A 21,976-nucleotide genomic window follows, 5' to 3' on the forward strand; every position below is an offset into this window, starting at 1 on the left:
CTAGTTCAGGGTCTGCCAATGCTTCTCTTTCCCTCCACTTTTAAGTTTAACCCCCTGTTTCCTATATAATCTTCCGATTTTCTTTTCACATGGCCAAACCATCTATGCCTCGATTCCCTCAGCTTTTCTGTAACTGGTACCAACTTCACATTTCCTCTACTTCATTCGTTCAAAACATGGTCCATCCACGGAACTCCAAGTATCCATCTTTACATTTTCATTTCCATTGCATTCAAGATCTGCTCCGGTCTCTTCCTCAGTGCCCAGAATTCAGAGCCCTATAAAAGTGAGGCCTAATTAACATCTTGCAGATCTCACTTTTCAATCTGGTAGGTTTAGTGAAAATACAAATGCTCATGTAAATAGACATATAATGCCCAATCCAGCATGAACTTTACTCCTGTAAATATGTTGTACACATAAATAATTTTATTGAAATTAAATGTGAGTATGGACTACTAACATGAGTGTGAATCTGTCTTCAAGATCGGGATAGTGCATAATGTTGATTAGATTCAGTCCTGCAGGTGGTCTACAAGTGGAAATCTTGTAAGTCTCAGTTGGAGTTCTGAATGCAGATAAGCTGTAGGGGTATGTCCATTTAGTCTAAACATTCAAGAGCATGCAGTATCATGTCTATAGAGAAGAAGAGATTCACAAAAATGTAATAGCGAAATGAAACCCACTCAGTGGAGATCTCCTTTCTTTCTTCCTGTAGGATTTTCATAAGGTGAGGGTGATTGTTTGGTGAACCACTGTTGGGAAGGGGTTCTATGCATATACTGATGGCATGAAGAGGACACATAATTAGACAGTGGAACTTCTTGCCACAGAGAGACTATGAAGACCAAAAATGTAACAATATTCAGATAAGGTTTGGATAAGAAAAATATTGAGGGTTATTATAATTAATTATGACAATATATTAAACATCATGTTTCAGGGATTAAGCCACATAACCCAGTCACTGTCCAACATTAAACAGTTTTAAACAAGGTTCAGAGTTTGGTTTGCAGAGACTCCAGTCTGCTTAGTACCTTGTCAAACACAACCATTAAAAATCTCTTTTTATAACCTTTTATTAAAGACAAGAAGGAAGAAAAAACTATTTGAAATGTAAAATATTAAATCAGGTTTTCATTTTAACAACATCCCTTGTTCCCTTTCTCTTGAGCTGGAGACAGTTTTTTTAAAAAAGAATTCGATAAGTTGGTTATCAATGGCTGTTGTTCCAGAAGGCCAGAGAGGCAACCCCATGTTCTGGGTGTCCCTAAACCTCTGACTGCCAGAAGCTGGGAATGGGTGACAGGGGATGCATCACTCAATAATTGTCTGTTCTGTTCATTCCCTCTGAAGAATCTGACACTGGCCACTGGCAGAAATATGATACTGGGCTAGATGGACCGTTGGTCTGACTTGGGATGGTCTTTCATTTGTTCTTATGTTCCAACATGATGATAGGTGGTTCCCTAGTCAATGGGAGATGACGAGGAGATGGGTTTGTTCTAAACGTTACCGCTGTCAAAGAGTTCAGTCCCCATATCCCATTGAGCGAGACAAATCCATCTGCTTTTGATTCTCAGCTGGGAACCCTCTAACCCCCCTAAGGCGTTTTTTTACATGAAGCTGGGGCGGAAGGCGGAAGACGAAGGAAATAGAAGGAGGAGACCGCTTATAACTTTTATCACAATGGTCAGGGATGTGGGAGGGCCCCGCTTTAAGTGCCTGATAAAGAGACAGGGTTTAAACAGGGGATCTCTCCCCACTGATGTGGATGCGCTAACCATTGAGATACGCTCATGTGGGTCTCTCTCTACCTCTCCTGTTCAAGCCTAAGTTTCTTTGTGGATCTAGCCCTCCCTGGGGAGTAAACCCATTTGCTCCAATGATTATTACATTATCATTATTAATTATTATTTATTATTATTGAAAAATCCTTGATATTTTAATATGGTAGAATAAGATAGCTGATATGAACTTTGTGACTTTGTCCTCACCCACAACTATTTCACATTTGGGGACAATATATACTGTGATAGACCCATACCAGTTGGGAACAGCAGAGTAGCAGAAGGGAGATATACTGGCCACTGGATAAGTAGTTTTCTGTTCCCTGAGTGACCAGAGCAGGGGCTGCTCCAGGCTAATAGACCACCTGACTCCAATTAACCTGCTAAGAGTCAGGTGAGGGAGTTAAGCACCTGACTCTAATTAAGGCCCCTCTGATGCTTGTGATGAACTGGGACTGTTCTTACTGTGGTCTTTGAATGCTGACAGGGGAGTGTGGCTAGGATAGTCTGCATTGGGGGATGGGAGACTGACCGACGGAGAATACCTGAGCATGTAACATGAGAACCCAGGAAGGGGTTAGAGGCCAGGTGACACCTTTGCCCGGGAAACTGAACAAAGGGCTGTGGGAGGGGTCACTGAAGAGAGAGTTTTCAAGAGCTGGCTGGGATATGGCTGGGAGGCAGACAGGGCTCTGACCTCCCAAGAGGGCTGGGATGCCCGGGGACCCCAAGATGGACCTAACTGAGGGTGATCCTGTTGTCTGTGCCTGCAAGACCTGTCTTGGACTGTGTTCCTGTCATCTAAATAAACCTTGTGCTTTACTGGCTGGCTGAGAGTCATGGTGAATCACAGGAAGCCGGGGTACAGGGCCCTGAGTCCCCCACACTCCGCGACAATGCTATAAAAGTGCTCACTCCAGTCAAGCCAGGGGAAGCCAGGGAGCCAGAGGAGAGTAATTGTGTGTGAGGAACTGGGAGCAAGAGGTGTGCAAGAAACTGAGACTGAGTAGGTGTACTGCTGGAGGACTGAGAAGTACAAGCGTTATCAGACATCAGGAGGAAGGTCCGGTGGTGAGGACAAAGAAGGTGTTGGGAGGAGGCCATGGGGAAGTAGCCCAGGGAGTTGTAGGTGTTGTTCAACTGTACCAGGAGGCACTCTAAACAGCTGCAGTCCACAGGGCCCTGGGCTGGAACCTGGAGTAGAGGACGGGTCCAGGTTCCCCCCATACCTCCCAACTCCTGATCAAACACAGGAGGAATTGACCTGGACTATAGGTTCTACCAGAGGGGAAGATCTCTGGACTGTTTCCTGACCCACAGTGTGAATCTGTGAAGCGAACAAATCCGCCAATAAGCACAGGACCCACCAAGGTAGAGGAAGAACTTTGTCACAATACCTTCAAGACAGCAGCACTGCTATGGGTACCCACATGGCCTCACAGTATGCCAACATTTTTATGGCTGATTTAGAACAATGCTTTCTTAGCTCTCGTCCCCTAACGCCCCTACTCTACTTGCGCTACATTGACTACATCATCATCTGGACCCATGGAAAAGGAGCCCTTGAGGAATTCCACCATGATTTCAAAAATTTCCATCCCACTATCAACCTCAGCCTAGACCAATTCACACAAGCGGTCCATTTCCTGGACACCACTGTGCTAATAAGCGATGGTCACATAAATACCACCCTATACCAGAAACCTACTGACCACTATAATTACCTACATGCCTCCAGCTTCCATCCAGGACACACCACACAATCCATTGTCTACAGGCAATCTCTGAGATACAACCGCATTTCCTCCAATCCCTCAGACAGAGATAAGCACCTACAAAAGCTCTATCAAGCATTCTTAAAACCGCAATACCCACCCGCTGAAGTGAAAAAAAAAAAACAGATTGACAGAGCCAGAAGAGTACCCAGAAGTCACCTACTACAAGACAGGCCCAACAAAGAAAATAACAGAACACCACTAGCCGTCACCTTCAGCCCCCAACTTAAACCTCTCCAGCGCATCATCAAAGATCTACAACCTATCCTGAAAGATGATCCCTTACTGTCAAAGATCTTGGGAGACAGACCTGTCCTCACTTACAGGCAGCCCCCCAACCTGAAGCAAATACTCACCAGCAACCACACACCACAGAACAAAAACCACTAACTCAGGAACCTATCCTTGCAACAAAGCCTGATGCCAACTCTGTCCACATATCTATTCAAGTGACATCATCATAGGACCTAATCACATCAGCCACGCCATCAGGGGCTCGTTCACCTGCTCATCTACCAATGTGATATATGCCATCATGTGCCAGCAATGCCCCTCTGCCATGTACATTGGCCAAACCGGACAGTCTCTATGCAAAAGAATAAATGGACACAAATCTGACATCGGGAATTATAACATTCAAAAACCAGTAAGAGAACACTTTAACCTCTCTGGCTACTCAGTAACAGACTTAAAGGTGGTAATTTTGCAACAGAAAAGCTTCAAAAACAGACTCCAACGAGAAACTGCTGAACTTGAATTAATATGCAAATTAGACACCATCAAGTTAGGCTTGAATAGAGACTGGGAATTGCTGAGCTATTATACACATTGAATCTATTTCCCCATGTTAAGTATTCTCACACCTCTTGTCAAACTGTCTGTAATGGGCTATCTTGATAAAAATTTATAGTGATATTCTCTTAATTAATTAGCCCCTTAGAGTGGGTAGCACAACTCCCACCTTTTCATGTTCTCTATATGTGTACATATATTTCCTCACTATATGTTCCATTCTGTGCATCCAATGAAGTGGGCTGTAGCCCACGAAAGCTTATGCTCAAATAAATCTGTTACTCTCTAAGGTGCCACAAGTACTCCTGTTCATTTTGTGGATACAGACTAACACGGCTGCTACTCTGAAAACGGATATTAAACAGAGTTTCAACAAATTGGTCAAAAACAAAAGAACAGAGATTAATAGAGGAAGAGATTCTTTTTTATAGACTGAGACAGATCTTCAGCTGGCATAAATTGGCCATAGTGCCCCTGAAGTCAGTGGGTCAGATTAAAGAGATATGGAGAGAGAGGAAAGGGAGAAATGTGTGAATTAGCATCGGGCTGTAGAGTCAGAGCACTCACTCTGGATTTAGGAGACCCAAGATCCAGTCCCCTGTGCTCCAGTGACATTTGTACAACTGGGAATCTGGCCAACTGACTTCAATTGAGACACACTGATTTATATCAACTGAGGTTTTCTCCCAATGTGTCCATCAGTTACCTGAGCTGAGAATTTCCCAAACACACGTTATCCACAGTTCTATGCTCTCTGATGTAAAAATATGTAATTTAATTTATTTCAGATCATCAACATTACATGAGAAACTTCAATTTCCCCAACATTTTTCCTAGACCTGTTTTCTAGCACTCACCCTAGATGTGGACCCAGGATCCCTTCCTCTTTGCTCCAGTGTCTCTTCTACCCAACGGGGATATGGCCTGCTGAGTTTAATGGAGCCGCACTGATTTGGACCAGTTGAGGCTTTGGCCCAAAGTGTCAGATACCTGAACAGAGAATCTCCCAAACACAAGTTATCCACAGTTCTGTGTTCTTTTTTTTAAAATAAGATTGTCACTACTTGAGAAATTTCAATTTCCCTAACATTTTCCCTACAGCTGTTTTCACCTCATTGTTTTTCAGGCTGTAGATGATGGGGTTTAACATGGGGGTCAAAATGCTGTACTGAATGGAGAATATTTCAACCAGCACCACAGAGGAGACTGAGCTGGGTTTGGTGTACCGGAGAAAACCTGTCAGGTAGAATAAGCCAACCACAATCAGGTGGGAGCTGCAGGTGGAGAAGGCTTTTTGCCTGCCCTCCGCAAAGCGTATCCTCAGGATGGTGGAGATGATGTGAATATATGAGATCAGGGAGAAAAGAAAGGAGCTTGATCCAAGTATGACAGTAGAAGTAAGAAGCACCACTTGATTGGTGAGGGTGTCAGTGCAGGACAGTTGTAATAGAGGAGGGAGCTCACAGCTGAAATGGCTGATTTGATTGGGCCCACAAAAATGCAACTTGAAGGTAAAAACAGTGTTAAGCAGGGCATGGAAGAAGCCTATTGCCCATGCACCACTCACCAGCTGAACACAGATCCTTGTGCTCATTCTCTCCATGTAACGCAATGGGTCACAGATGGCAGCATAGCGGTCATAAGCCATCGCTGAGAGAATGAAAGCTTCAGTAACAGCTAAGAGGAAAAAGAAGAACATCTGGGTAATACAGCCATTGACAGAAATAGTTTTGTGCTCTGCGAGTAAGTCCATCAGCGTTTTAGGTACCGTGGCTGAGGAATAGCAGATATCAACAAAGGATAAATGGAAGAGTAAGAAGTACATAGGGATGTGAAGGTGAGAATCAGCTCTTATCACCACCATGATCACTATGTTACCAGCCAGAGTGATTAGGTAAATAACTAAAAACACCAAGAAGAGAAAAATCTGCATCTGTGGGTCACTGGAAAGTCCCAGGAGAATAAATTCAGTCACTGTGGTTTGATTTTCCATTAATATTTTTTCAGCAAAACTATGACCTATAAGACAAATAAATAAACAAATAAAATTAACTCAGATTATAAAAGTGAATTGAACTGTCATCTTGAAGTCATCTCTTCAGTAGGATGAATATAAAGAGAGCCCTTTCTATCATGTAAAATATATATTTTTTTAAATACAAAAGATTTAGAATAGCAACAGTGATAAGATGGATGCAATTTGTGTGTTCTACAGAGACAAAATAGGCCAGATACACTACAGGACTTAGATCCTTAAATGCCACTTTAAGCACCTAAATCACAGAATCAGGCCCCACAGGTATTCACAAAATCCCCGCCCAGCTGGGACTATGGGACAGTCTGATGCAGGACTTGCTTAGCCTTTCCTGTTGAATCTGTTCCACTGTAGTTAAATAATTAAAAAGGCATTGGAGAAAGGGGATTGGATACTGGATCTCCTGCATCCAGGGTGAGGGTCCTAACCACTAGTCATTCGCTTGCTGGCCTAATAACTCTATAATCTGTCCCTCTAACATCAGCAGAGATACAGCTGTTTTTACTCCAGCTGGGGATCTGGCCCCTTTACTCCACTGGAGCTATGGCTGACTCACACCCCCTGGGGATATGGCCAATTCTATAAGTACCTCTTTGGTTATTACATTTTGTAATTTTTGTAGAGCAGTGGGTTTGGGCCTTTTTTCATTTGCAGACCCCTAAATTTTTTTGAAGGGATATGCAGACCCCTTTGAAAATCTTAGGCATGGTCTACGGACCCCTAGGGGGTCTGTGGACCACAGGTTCAAAACCAGTGTTGTAGAGTATTTAATATCTATAGCATATTATTGGATTCATCCATATTAAAATATCTAGGATTTCTATAATAATAAAATAATAATAGTAATAAACCCCCGAGACCTAGAAATACTGGTTTGGGCATAGGCTGACAACCCAATCAAATACAGAGAATACAGGCAAATTGACAAATATTACAAATGACATAAAGAGGGCCTCAGAAGAGCTTAGCTGTATGACAGGCTCCTCCATTGCCAAGGTGTGTATGTGGAAGTGGGTAACCCCAGGTTGATACCATGCAACTGTCCAAACAATTCAAGAAAACCAGAGATAATTTTCAGCCAAAGTGTGAAAGGACTCGTAGTGCAAACCAAGAAGTGATCTAAGGTTGGATTTTGGCAAAACCCGAAGAGAGAAGCTGGAGGACATGAATGCTCCAAGACTTCAAGGAGAGAAATAACAATACCGAGAAAGAAATTACTGAGCCTAAACTCATTGGACAACTGAGAGCTCAATAACAAAGAGGAGTTACTTACGCAAATGGAGACTGAAAGCCTGAAAAGGGCGATTAGTCATGTTGACCCACATGCAAACAATTTAGTAGAAGCAATGACACAAGATCAACAGTATTGTGGCACAAGGGGTGATCAAGGGGAATCAAAGAGATAGGGAAAAATTTGACATCCAAAGAAGATAGCTGCTAGTGATGCAACGAGTATTAAATAGCAATCAAGTCAAGGACAGGACATCCGACAGTGTGCTAGAGGGAAAGGTCTGCTATCTGTGGAGGAAGAAGTTGATAATCAAGAATACAACATCGAAACATATTAAAAGTGAGACTGAGAAAAAGATCTGGTGGTGATAACAAGCAATGACACAGAGAGCATCCCAACCCAAGAAATCACGAAAGGTAGTAGAAAGGAAATCTGCACAGAAAGACTCCAAAATTTTTACACAGAAATGAGTGCATGGACAGTGATGGAGAGAGATCAAACCTATTAGGGATAGAAGATGAATAAACTGATGGCTTCTAGAAAGATATTGCAAAAGAGAGACAGAGAGCCTCAATATGAGTGCACAAGAGGAGTCCTTAAGGATTATTTACATAGAAGTAAGGTCAACCAATAGAACTGCTCCCAGAATGTGTTCTGAAAAGGAGGAGACTGTGGAGCGCCTGCTGAGCCTGGCTAAGAGAGAACAGACACATGAGGCCACCAAGTTCCTGCACTGGAGTCTCTGTAGAAGTACAGTTTTAAATGAATTGTGTGTTATTACAACCACCAAATCAAAAGCGCTCTAGAGAATGAAGAGGCTAAGATTTTATGGGATCTGGCAATTGTCACAGACTGAGTAGTGCAGAAAAACAGGCCAAATGTTAATAGATATCGCCATACCAGCAGAAAGTATCATAAGAAAGAAACAAGAAGACAAGATAGCAAAGTATGAAGAACACTTCCACAAAGTAGATTGATTATGGAAAAATAGAACACAGATGATACCAGCGATTATTGGAATACTTAGCCCTGGTCTACACTGGGGGAGGGGAATAGATCTGTGTTACTTAAGATGTACTTAGATCGACTTACCGTGGTGTCTTCACTACAGTGAGTCAACTGCTGCTGCTCCCCCATTGACTCTGCCTGCACCTCTTGCGCCACTGGAGTATAGGAGTCGATGGGAAAGGGCTAGATTAGACGCGATAAATCGATCCTCACTGGATTGATTGCTGCCCGCCGATCCAGTGGGTAGTGTAGACATACCCTTAGAGTGATTCCTAAGGATATGACTGAGCATCTGAAGAACAAGTGAGGAGTGCAAGACACCATGGTCAGTGACTTCCAGCAGACAGCACTCTCAGACACTGCGAGAATGTTAAAGAAAGTCAAAGGAAAATGAGAGCATTTGAGCATCTAAAATGTAGGAATTGTGCAGAGGATTTAACAAAACTCCTGACTACCAAAACCTACAGAGTCGGTGCAGGGCAGGATTCATTGGTGACTCATGGGGATAAATTTTAGACAGTAACTTTCCCCTTTTTATGTTTAATGATCTTGTATGTTGTGAAAGTTATTCGTTTAAAAAATCCCCCCATGTAATATTGAGGGACAGTAATAATGATCAAAATAAATGAATATGCCCAGCTAAAACTCTCTAGGCACGATGACATTATTTTAAAAGGAGAGATCTGATGGTAAGTTAATGGGAGTTTTTTCCCTAAGTCACTTAAACTCAACCCAATGGGATTTTTGACTCAGGAACTTACACATCTGAATATCAGGCTGTTCCTGCATAAGAGAATCAAATCTATGTTTATCTCATATGTATCCCAGAGAGAAAATAAATCTTTTTCCAATTATCAGCTAATCAGACAAATGCCCGAGAAAAGAGATGGACCTTGCCTAAATGGTAAGAAAACACTGTGCACAGTGAAAACAAAACAAAGCTAAGTGACTTCTCTAGAGAATGCCCTGCCCATAATCTACTCACCCCCTAACACACAGACTCCAAAAGTAGAAACTACTGTTATCCTGCACCAGCTGATCTCAGTGTTCTCAGCGCTGCCTTGAGAAACACAGAGAGAGAGAGATGGCTGGGTTGCCGTCATGATCCCTATGCTGCTACTGACTCTGTGTGAGCCGACTGCTGCATCCGGGCAGAAATTAAAGGGACTCTGCAGAGAGAACCACCCCTAGAAAGGGAGTGGGGAAGGGGGAATAACTTGGTCCTTTGAAAGTAAATGGAAAATAAAAGATGATAATCAATAAATTCATGAGTCAACTCACCCGCCTTTTTAATGTGGATCCTAAATATGGTCAGATCATTCTGACCTGTGATTTTATCTTTTTGTTTTCTTAGTCTATCAATTTATTGATTTGTCTGTCTAATCTCTCTCTCTCTCCCTCTGGCAAACAGCATCTAGGATGTCAAATATTTTTTTTACCAGGAGCAGTGAGACCCTTCAAGGTATGTAGGGCTATTAGTGGGAGTGGAACAAAGACCTTTTCCTTAGCAGACTCCAAGACCAAGAGCTGATTTCTTGAGAGCTGTTTAAATGCTGTCTTGTTCCCCCTGGAACAAGGTCCCTGACGTTCACTCTCTGTGATAAGCTACCAAGTACACTGTGTTGGGTGAGCCCTTAAGCAACAGTGTATGGTTCGTAAGAATGAGGGTACTGAGGCTTAGATTATGAAAAGAGCCCAAGTGATTTAGGTTTCTAACCTCAGGGACAGTCACTTAAAAAGGCATGTATTTAGGATCAGATTCTCCAAAGTAGGCTAAGGAGTTAGACATTCACATAGAAAATCATTTCATCTCACTAGACTCCTTTGAAGATGATAGCCATAATGCATAATTACACAAGAGGGCAGTGGAGGTGAAAGCATGGGAATTTGCCAGCCATCCTTAAACATCACCAATAGATGCATACACAGGTTAAGGAATGAGAAAGGAGCAAATAGACTGTAAAATGGCAGGAAAGAATAGGAAATGAGACAAAGGAAAAGCTATATTGTATAGAGCTGGGCAAAATTTTTCAGACAAACATCTGAATCACCGAAAAATGCTGTTTTGATTGATCTGATACATTTGTGAATTTGAAACAAGCTTGCCAAATAGTTTCATCTAAGGCAAAGGGGAAAAAAAGGCACAGGGAACCTCATTGACTTCCAGTACGTTAAAACAATGGTTAGGGAACTCATCACCTGGCACGTGGGAGAAACTCGTTCATGACCCACCTCTGTCTGCTGTGGAGCAGAGATTTGAAGTTTGGTTTCCCATCTCTCAGGAAAGTGCTTTAATCCCTTGGCTATAAAGTCGTTTCAGGCAGGGCTTTCTCAGTGTCTCCTCTTGAAGCTGTTTGCTTGTATAAATCAGCAGCACATCAGCATCAGCAGATACACATGGCTATAATGCAGCCATGGCAGCGTATACAATTGGTTTCCATCTTAAATGGTTCCTTGCAAGTCTTTTTCCTTCCACAAGAGTCAGTATGGGAGGATTAAGGTTTCTTAAATCCCACAAAATTGCATATTCCAATCTTATTCTTAGTCAGCCTCGTGCTCTATATCCTTTGTCCCCAGATATAAAAAAACTTCAGTAAAAGCATAACAACTTCTGGGAGTTGAACATGACTCCACCATGGCAGTCATCTTCTCAACTGATGCCTAATTGCAACTTGCTGGGATCATCTAAGTATCTCCTCATTTGTGACAAATCAAACAAATGAAAGTTAAGAATATGCTGTAACTTTTGACACTGAAAACTATTTAGTTTCCTCTACTCAACCATGTTTAATGGATATGTTTCTTCTGCATATAAGAGAGATGTCATCACAACAACACGTAACACTTGTTTCTCAGTTGTCACATAGACATCCTGCTACCCAAGCAGGGTCCTTTGAATGATTCTGGAATGCCACTGACATTGGCTACTCAGATACATAAAACTATTCACCCATTCATTGTTGTTGCCATTTACATGCTCTGTCGGCAGGTCACGAATAACCCTGGGCAAAAGAAATTGCCCATCCAAATTATTTGCAAAGCATTCAGTGAAATCAGGATGAGTTCACGAATAACTCAAGAGCAAAAAAAAGGCCAACATTCACAGCTAACGTTTGGCTGACTAATAAAACCACTGACATGGGTCTATGCCTTTTTCAAGAGATCAGAAACTGCCCCCTACATTTTGATCATTTCCTGATGTGAATAGTATACATTTTTATTAATTGTATAATGTGTTACATCATGATAGACTATCAGCATTATTTCTCTTTATACCTCTCTGTGTGTTGTTTATTGTTCCATTAGCATATCTCTCTCTGACAATTTGGACTAATTTTATTAGTGAAAAAGAAAAGCTTTCGAACAACCCGGAGTTCTTTTTCAGGTCACTGTTCAATGGTAGAACATCCTCTGTGGGGCAGAGACTCCATATCGTGTGGATATGAAGTGAGCCAGCACCATATGGAAAATAAACCTGCATCAGAAGGACATTGTTTTCTCTAGGAAAGGGAGACAGGGGCTGGGAGCCAGGAACCAGATGGAGGTTCTCAGGGTCTGCTGAGTGGGGTTTGCTCCTTACACGGGGCTGACTGTGCAGTAATTGGTAAAGTTCAGGACAACTGCACCTGTGTTCCCCCTCTATGGTCCAGTGAGGCCATCCAGTCTCAGGTGTCCTGCTCCCCAGTCGTTACCTCTCTCGGGTGGAGACCTGCATCGTTGTTGCTTCTGACAGGGGTATTCCCAGGCTGACCAGTTACCTGCCTTCACTGTGTTAATACAAGCAAAAGATAATCTGCATAACAGACCAGTTTCACTTCTTTTCTCATAGACACTACACAGTGTAATTGCTATGTTTCTAAGTTACCACAGAGCTCTTTCTAAGCAAGCATATTTTAGTCTTAAGGTAAATCGCTAAATAGAAACATATATTAAAAACAATAAAAGCTTAGCAGAGATCACCCCAACTGCATTGTGGGCTTTAGTAAGAGCTGTCCTTCAACCCCCACTCAAGGATTTTCCTGTGGATTCATGTTCTTCACACCCTCACCTCAAAACAAGAACAATGCCTGACTCTGAAGGTGCCTCATTTATCGAGTTTGTCTCTTTGAAGACACCTTGCATATGTAATCAGCCAAACAATCTCTGCTCAAAGTGCAGCTTCAAAAGAAGGGTTTCCAGGTGAGCCATTTGCACAGGGCCAGCCCTAGACCAAATGGCACCCAGGCAAGAAGCGTCTTTCCCACCCCCCCATTTGTTAAATGTTTGAATACCTTATTTTTTAATTGCATTTGTAGCACATTTCATGACTTTGGTGAATGATTTGCATGCAAGATTTATCCCTGTCATATAAGAAGATAAATTTTCACACCAGGATTTGTAAATCTGTATTTTGTCACTAACTACAAAAACAGCACCCCGAGACTGACACCCCACAAGCCCTGGGTCGCCTCCCCTAAATCAAGGCCTGCATTTGCATTCCCTTCCCCCTCCCCCACAAAATGTCCTAGGACATCCACTTTACTCGTATTGTCCCCAAGAGTCTTTTGAAGTTCCTAATAGCTCCCAGAGGTTGTATTATTCATGATTTCTCCTAAAGAATCTCCATGCAGTCCTACAACAGCACATAAACATTTGCATTTTTAATACAACAAACTCCAAATAGGTTAATCTTAAATCAGTATGTTTTTCCAGGATATTACAGGATATTGACATTTCTGTCACAATGACAATCTTGCAATATAGTGTCTGAACCTCTAGCGGCACTTACTCAACTCAAATCTTCTTCTAGCCTTCTTCTAATTTATATAGGGTTGGGTCTTCAAGTTCTTCTTATACATTCGAGTCTGTCTTGTATATATTTTTTCTGAAATCCAGTAGCTAACCAAATCCTTTACTATGACATCCATCTATCTAATTTGGGGTCTTCTTACCCTCCACTTCTAAATTTAACTCTCTCTTTCATATATGTTCTCCCGATTTTCTTTTTGCTTAGCAAAACCATCTAAACCTGGATTCCCTCTGGTTTTTTTTATAATTGGTACCACCTTCAAATTTCCCCTACTTTGTTTTTTCTGAACATGATCCAGCTTGTAACTCCAACCACCCATCTTAAAAATTTCATTTCCACTGTATTCAAGATTTCCTACTTTCTCTTCCTCAGTGCCCAGAATTCAGAGCCCTGCAAAAATGCAGATCTAATTACTGTCTTGTAGACAGTTGTCATAACTATAAAGGGAAGGGTAATAGCTGTCCTGTGTACAGTACTATAAAACCCCTCCTGGCCAGAGACTCCAAAATCCTTTTCCCTGTAAAGGGTTAAGAAGCTCAGGTAACCTGGCTGGCATCTGACCTAAAGGACCAATAAGGGGACAAGATACTTTCAAATCTTGGGGGGGGGGGAAGGCTGTTGTTTGTGTTCTTTGTTGGGGAGTATGTTCGTACTCGGGACTGAGAGGGACCAGACATCAATCCAGGTTCTCCACATCTTTCTAAGCAAGTCTCTCCTATTTCAAACTTGTAAGTAAATAGCCAGGCAAGGCGTGTTAGTTTTCCCTTGTTTTTCTCAACTTGTAAATGTACCTTTTACCAGAGTGTTTATCCTTGTTTGCTGTACTTTGAACCTGAGACTAGAGGGGAGTCAGATGACGCGGAGTGGCCTGAAGGTGTCTACTACGAAGGAAAAAAGGATGGTGGCATGGAAGAGGTGAACCTCTCCACGACCCTTGGACGTCTGCAGCGACAGCAGACCAAGGAGCTGTGCACAAGCTTTGCACCAATTTTCTCAGCCACTCCAGGTTGGACCGAACGGGCATACCACTCCATTGACACAGGTAATGCTCACCCTATTAGAACCCCACCCTACCGGGAGTCACCTCAGCCAAAACTGCTATACAAAGGGAGATCCAGGACATGCTACAGATGGGTATAATCCGCCCCTCTAAGAGTGCATGGGCATTTCCAGTGGTTCTAGTTCCCAAACCAGATGGGGAAATACGCTTTTGCGTGGACTACCGTAAGCTAAATGCTGTAACTCGTCCTGACAACTATCCAATGCCACGCACAGATGAGCTATTGGAGAAATTGGGACATGCCCAATTCATCTCTACTTTAGACTTAACCAAGGGGTACTGGCAAGTACCACTAGATGAACCCGCTAAGGAAAGGTCAGCCTTCATCACCCAGGCAGGGGTGTATGAATTCAATGTACTCCCTTTCGGGTTGCGAAATGCACCCGCCACCTTCCAAAGACTTGTAGATGGTCTCCTAGCGGGATTGAAAGAATCTGCAGTTGCCTACCCCGATGATGTGGCCATTTTTTCTGATTCATGGGCAGAGCACATGGAGCACCTGGAAAAAGTTTTCGAGCGCATCCAGCAGGCAGGACTAACTGTTAAGGCTAAAAAGTGTCAAATAGGCCAAAACAGAGTGACTTACCTGGGGCACCAGGTGGGTCAAGGAACTATAAATCCCCTACAGGCCAAAGTGGATGCTATCCAAAAGTGGCCGGTTCCAAAGTCTAAGAAACAGGTCCAATCCTTCTTAGGCTTGGCTGGATATTATAGGCGATTTGTACCCCACTACAGCCAAATCACCGCCCTGCTGACAGACCTAACCAGAAAGAAACAGCCAAATGCAGTTCAGTGGACTTATGAGTGTCAAAAGGCCTTTAACCAGCTTAAGGCAACACTCATGTCTGACCCTGTGCTAAGGGCCCCAGACTTTGACAAACCATTCCTAGTAACCACAGATGCGTCCGAGCGAGGCGTGGGAGCAGTTTTAATGCAGGAAGGACCGGATCAAGAATTCCATCCTGTCGTATTTCTCAGTAAGAAACTGTCTGAGAGGGAAAGCCATTGGTCAATCAGCGAAAAGGAATGCTATGCCATTGTGTACGCGCTGGAAAAGCTACGCCCATATGTTTGGGGACGGCGTTTCCAACTACAAACAGACCATGCTGCGCTACAGTGGCTTCATACCGCCAAGGGAAATAACAAAAAACTTCTTCGGTGGAGTTTAGCTCTCCAAGATTTTGATTTTGAAATACAACACATTTCGGGAGCTTCTAACAAAGTGGCTGATGCACTCTCCCGGAAAAGTTTCCCAGAGTTAACTGGTTAACAATTGTTCTTGGAATGAAACATATTGTTAGTTTTTATATAATCAGTAGTATGTCTAAAGGTACATGTGTCTTATTAACTCTGTTTTCTCCTAGAACTCCAGGAAGAAATCACAGCCAGTGTGGAACCGAACATCCAACACTATCTGTGATTTGGGGGGCGTGTCATAACTATAAAGGGAAGGGTAACAGCTGTCCTGTGTACAGTACTATAAAACCCCTCCTGGCCAGAGACTCCAAAATCCTTTTCCCTGTAAAGGGTTAAGAAGCTCAGGTAACCTGGCTGGCATCTGACCTAAAGGACCAAGTTAATGAAGGAACTATCCATGATAGCTCAGCATGACCCCTACAAAATCTTGGAATCAGGGAACTGTCAGAGTTACAAAATAAGAAACTGAAAGAAAAAGTGAGGAAAGAATATTACAGATATACAATAACTTCTCTATGGACAAAGCTGAAGTCTAAGAATTTGATCTGAGCCATTAATATGTGGGGGGATGCCAGTAGTACAGAATATTGCTAGAGTGATAAAGTGGAATCGAGAAGAGAATAAAAAAAATGGCATCCAAAGAAGACAATTGCAATCTAATACTCTATGCATCAAAGTCATGGACAAGATGTACATTCCATGATGCGATAAAGGAAAACCTCTGCTATCTGTGGAAGAAGCAATTGACAATGAAGACTATAATATCAAAATATATGAGGAGTTAACCAGAATACAGATCATCCAGTAACAATAACAAGTAATGACTGAGCTGCATCCAAGCCCAAGAAAGCATGAAAGAAAGGAGAAAGCAAACTGCCAAAAAAGATTTGAAAGATTTACACAGAGATCAATGCACGGACATGGGTGGAGAGAGATCAAACCTATTGGAGATAGAAGATTGAGAAACTCATGACTTGTGGAAGGATCCCTCAAAAAAGAGGCAGAGCCTCATTATGAGTGGATAAGAAAAATCCTTATGGGGCTTAATTATGTAAAAAGTAAAATTGATCGAAAACTGCCTCCCAAGCTGCAGAATGTGTTCTAAAAAGGAAGAGATGGTGTTGAGCAACTGCTAGAGCCTATCTGGGAGAGAATATATGAACAGACACTCTGCATTTGCCAAGTGTCTGCACTGGAGCCTCTGTACAAAGCCATACTTGCCACAAACTGTGCTATTACGAACACCAAGCTGAAAGCGCTCTAGAGAATGAAGATGGTAAGATTTATCTGGCAATTATCACAGACCAAATGGTGCAGTCAAACAGGCCAGACATATTTGTAGAAAAAGACAGCAAACAAGCCCATGTTAATTGATGTTGCTGTGCCTGCACACAAACAAAAAAAAAAACAAGGAGAGAGGATGGTGAAGTTTGAAGAATGCTGCCTTGAAGCTGAGCAATTATAGAAAACTAGAACACATTCCAAGCAGTTATTGGAGCTAGGGGTAAAATAGGACAGGACTGCAAGACATCGTGGTCAGTGACTTCCAGCAGAAACCACTCTTCGGCACTGTGAGAATGTGAAGGAAAATCCAAGGAGAATGAATGAATTTGAGCATCTGAAATGCAGGAATTCTGTCGAATGTTTAATAAGACTCCTGATTACCCAAACCTACAGAGTCCCATTGGCCAATATTTATAGGTGACACGTGGGGATACATTTTAGACAGCAGCTTCCTCCTTTTGACTCAGTGTCCTGCAAGTCTGAATATCAGGCTCCTCATACATAAGAGACTCTGTCCTGCCCTCTTGGAAGTGAATGGCTATTTTGACATTGATTTTTAGTGGAAATGGGAATGAAGCCAGTGTTCTGTCCAACGCCAAATTGATGTTTCAACCCAAATGTCTGTCAGAGAGAAACTAAATCTTTTCCCCCTTATCAGCTCATCAGACAAATGTCCAAGCAAAGAGATCTTGTAGTAGAACCTGAATGTCACAGGCAGATTCTGTGCAAACTGAACTCCAAAGCTAAGAGCCATCTCCAGAGAATGCCCTGCCCCCAACCTCACCACCCCCAAACACAAACATTACTGCTATTATGCACCAACTGACCTAATTTGTGTCAGTGCTGTTGAGTGTGAGAGCTGGGTGATTCATATAGTAGCTGCGTTGCCAGCCACGGCTCCTCTGCTGTAACTGACATTGTGAGCAGAGTGTTGCATCCAGGCAGAAGTCAATGGGACTCCGCAGAAAGAGCCACCCCTAGATAAGTTGAGCAGAATCTGGTCCTTTGAAATTGAAAGATTCAAGTGAATAAGAATATGAATCAACTCACCTGCCTTTTAGAAGTGGATCATAAATATAGTAGTACTTGTGGCACCTTAGGGCTGTAGTCCATGAAAGCTTATGCTGTAATAAATTTGTTAGTCTCTAAGGTGCCACAAGTACTCCTGTTCTTTTTGCGGATCCAGACTAACACGGCTGCTACTCTGAAACCTGTCATAAATATAGTGAGATCATTCTGACCTGTGATGTTCTCTGTTTTTAGTCTACCTACCTACTTATTGATTTGGCTATCTAGTCTGTCTATCTGCATCAGGAATAAAACATCTCAAGACATCCAATATGTCTATGGATGTGACTCTTGGACCCTTTACCCGGAGCAGCAAAACTACTCATGGTGTTTAGGGTTATCTGTGGAAGTGGACCAAAAAGGTTTTCCTGAACTGCCTCCAAGACTAAAAGCTGATTTCTTGAGAATGGTTTAAATGCTGTTTTGTTCCCCTTGGGACAAGATCCCTGAAGTTCATTCTCTGTAAGAAGCTACCAGTAGCACTGGGCTGGGTCAGCACTCAAGCAATGCTCTGTAGTGCCTGAAAACGAGAGCAATGAGACTTGGATTATCACAGGATTTAGGTACACCATCTCAGGAACAGTCACTAAAAAAAAAAAAAGTGTATTTAGGCTCCTATTTTCAAAACAGCCAAAAGGAGCTAGACATCCTAATATCAAATCATTTCATCTCCCCTACACTTCTTTGAAGCTCCTAGCCATAATATATAATTACCACAATATGACAACACGGAGATAGCCTTAAACTTCACTAATGGGAAAAAGGAGTAAATAGACCACATATGATTTTGATACAGTCTCACGTGACTCTCATAAACAAACTAGTGAAATACAACCTAGATGGAGCTACTATAAGGTGGGTGCATAACTGGTTGGAAAATCATTCCTCGAGTAGTGTCGGAGAATAACAGAGTTCTCACTTTTTGTTTGGGTACAGCAAGTCAGATACTTTATTTTAATCAAGCAATTGCATAGAGGGAGGGAGCTAAACAGGTCTCTCAACAGGTAAACAATTGCAGCAAGCATTTATACCTTTTGTTACAGACAATAATGAGCAACAGCTGCATTTTGTTTATACGTAGGTCATTCTGATATCTTGTTTTTTCTCACTAATGTAGACTCAGTCTACATTCCATATTATCTACACATTATCTACACAAGGTCGCAACAACTTCTCAAAAAGTTCTTTCCCACTCACCTCACACATTCCTCGCTTCTACAAATCTCGCGTTATTAGGGTTACAGTTAGCCTGACTCTTGCTAACAAACTGTCATGCATTGCAATCCCCTTCCTGTCAGTTCTTTCTCTGCTTCCACAGTAGTTATCAGTGGTTCACAGTAATGCTGGAAGGGCATAATGAGTGGGGTCCCGCAGGGATCGTTCTGGGTGTGGTTCTGTTCAATATCTTCATCAATGATATAGATAATCACATAGAGAGTACGCTTATAAAGTTTGTGGATTGTACCAAGCTGGGAGGGGTTGCAAATGCTTTGGGGGATAGGATTATAATTCAAAATGATCTGGACAAACTGGAGAAATAGTCTGAAGTAAATAGGATGAAATTCAATAAGGACGAATGCAAAATACTCCACTTAGGATGGAACAATCAATTGCACACATCCAAAATGGGAAATGACTGCCTAGGAAGGAGTACTGTGGAAAGAGATCTGGGAGTCATAGTGGATCACAAGCTAAATATGAGTCAGTGCAACACTGTTGCAAAAACAGCAAACACCATTCTAGGATGTATTAATAGGAGTGTTTTAAACAAGACACGAGAAGTAATTCTTCCGCTCTACTCCACGCTGATTAGGCCTCAACTGGAGCATTGTGTCCAATACAGGGCACCATATTTCAGGAAAGATATGGACAAATTGGAGAAAGTACAGAGTAGAGCAACAAAAATGATTAAAGGTCTAGAAAAGATGACCTATGAGGGAAGATTTGAAAAAAATAGGGTTTGTTTAGGATAGAGAAGAGAGGACTGAGAGGAGACATGTTAACAGTTTTCAAGTACATAAAAGGTTGTTACAAGGAGGAGGGAGAAAAATTGCTCTCCTTAACATTTGAGGAAAGGATTAGACGCAATGGGCTTAAATTGCAGCAAGGGCGGTTTAGGTTGGACATTAGGAAAAACTTCCTAACTGTCAGAGTCATTAAGCACTGGAATATAATTGCCCAGGGATGTTGTAGAATCTCTATCTTTGGAGATTTTTAAGTGCAGGTTAGACAAACACCTGTCAAGGATGGTCTACGTAATACTTAGCTCTGCCATGAGTGCAGGAGACTAGCCTAGGTGACCTCTCCAGTTCATATAATATCAGGGTTGGAAGGGACCTCAGGAAGTCATCTAGTTTAATCCCTTGGTCAAAGGAGGGCCAATCCCCAGACAGGTTTTTGCCCCAAATCCATCCCCTAAAGGATTGAATTCACAACCCTGGATTTAGCACACCAATGAGCTATCCCTCCTTCCTAAGAAGTCACTGATGCAGTGCAGAATTGAACCCAGCTCATCTGTGTCTCAGTCCACTGCCCTAACCGCTGCCCTACAATCAGTAGCCCCAAGTCTATGATTCTATGATGGCAATAAATAAATGTTGAGACAAAGGAGGAGCTAAATTGTAAGTTTATTCACCAAAAAGGAACTTTTGGTCAACTCAAAATTATTCATGATTTTAACACAAATTTTACTGAATGATTTCAGCCAAAAAAATAGAGATTGTGCTAAATTCACAAAACAGCAGGAGGAAGGGGAGTACTTCTGCTGCTGCTATTCTTGTAACTTCAGTCCGTTGGTTAGGTCACTCTTCTTGAATGTGGGGGAACATGGTTTGCTTCCCCTCTCTACCTGGGGGTGGTGGCAGAGATTTGAAGCAAAATCTGGGGGGAGGGCTAGCTCAGTGGTTTGAGCATTGGTCTGCTAAACCCAGTTGTGAGTTCAATCCTTGAGGAGGCAACTTAGAGATTTGAGGCAAAATCAGTACTTGGTCCTGCCTAGTGAAGGCAGTGGGCTGGACTCAATGACCTTTTAGGGTCCCTTCCAGTTCTATGAGAGAGGTAGGTATATCTCTCATCTCTGAGGAAAATGCCTTAATATCTGGGGTATAAGGTATTCTGGAGTATCAAAGCTGTTCCACAATGTGTAAATAACTAAAGAAAATACCCATGGGCCAATGAGTTAAACCTAACACTGAGGAACAGTGTAATTTTAGCCCCATGACTAGCCAAGTATTTTATATGAGTGGAATAGCTTCAATAGGAAAGCTTGAGAAAACTCCACCCCTGTGTACCTATATGCTGGAGGTGAGGCCTTCAGCTGGGAGGTCAAAGTTTCAGTCCCTGGTCTACAGGAGGTAGAATGGGGAATTGAACCCAGGTCTTCCAGAACACCAGTAATTAACACTGGGCTAATGGTTGGACCAAGGGTCATCACCTCCTCTTTTGGACAACTTGGTCAACCAAGTCCATTGACTTGTGCTCTAAATCATTTAGGCAATTCTAGAAATGTCACTGGCAGTTTCCATTTCATGAAGAAAAATGCTGTAGTTTGTTATAAAGAAGAAACACCCATGGTGATCTCTCAGGCAACTTGACTTTGTTCTTCCTTGTTTTGTTGCGCACCTTAAGATCTGCTTGAGAATAGTGCAATTATGATTTCTGTATGTAAAGCAATGGAGGCTGGGATTTTCAAAGGAGCCTAAGGGAATTAAGCACCCAACATGCATTGAAATGCAATTTTCACTCAGCCAGTGCGAGTTTTACAGGGAGTAAGGTCTGAGTAAAAGTTGAGAACAAACCTAAGGATTTAAATATTAGAAAAGGACATTGGATAGGAATCTTGCTCATGAAGGCTTGTCCATCAAGGAAGAAATCAATATCTATTGTCTAGCACAGCTGATTTCAAACAGTGATTCATTGTCCTCCAAAGGTCTGTGGGCCATATTTTT

The 21,976-nt window shown here is 42.3% G+C and overlaps 1 protein-coding gene across 1 annotated transcript; it reads right to left on the bottom strand.

Moving 5' to 3' along the window:
- Nucleotides 1–5,417: 5,417 nt before the first annotated feature.
- On the bottom strand, nucleotides 5,418–6,350 carry LOC117887429 (olfactory receptor 1009-like). Its single transcript, XM_034790045.1, has one exon. The coding sequence runs from the start codon at nucleotides 6,348–6,350 to the stop codon at nucleotides 5,418–5,420; it is 933 nt and encodes a 310-aa protein (XP_034645936.1).
- Between the last annotated feature and the right edge of the window lie 15,626 nt (nucleotides 6,351–21,976).

This window comes from Trachemys scripta, chromosome 14, assembly GCF_013100865.1.
Source record: "Trachemys scripta elegans isolate TJP31775 chromosome 14, CAS_Tse_1.0, whole genome shotgun sequence".
Classification (NCBI taxonomy): domain Eukaryota; kingdom Metazoa; phylum Chordata; order Testudines; family Emydidae; genus Trachemys; species Trachemys scripta.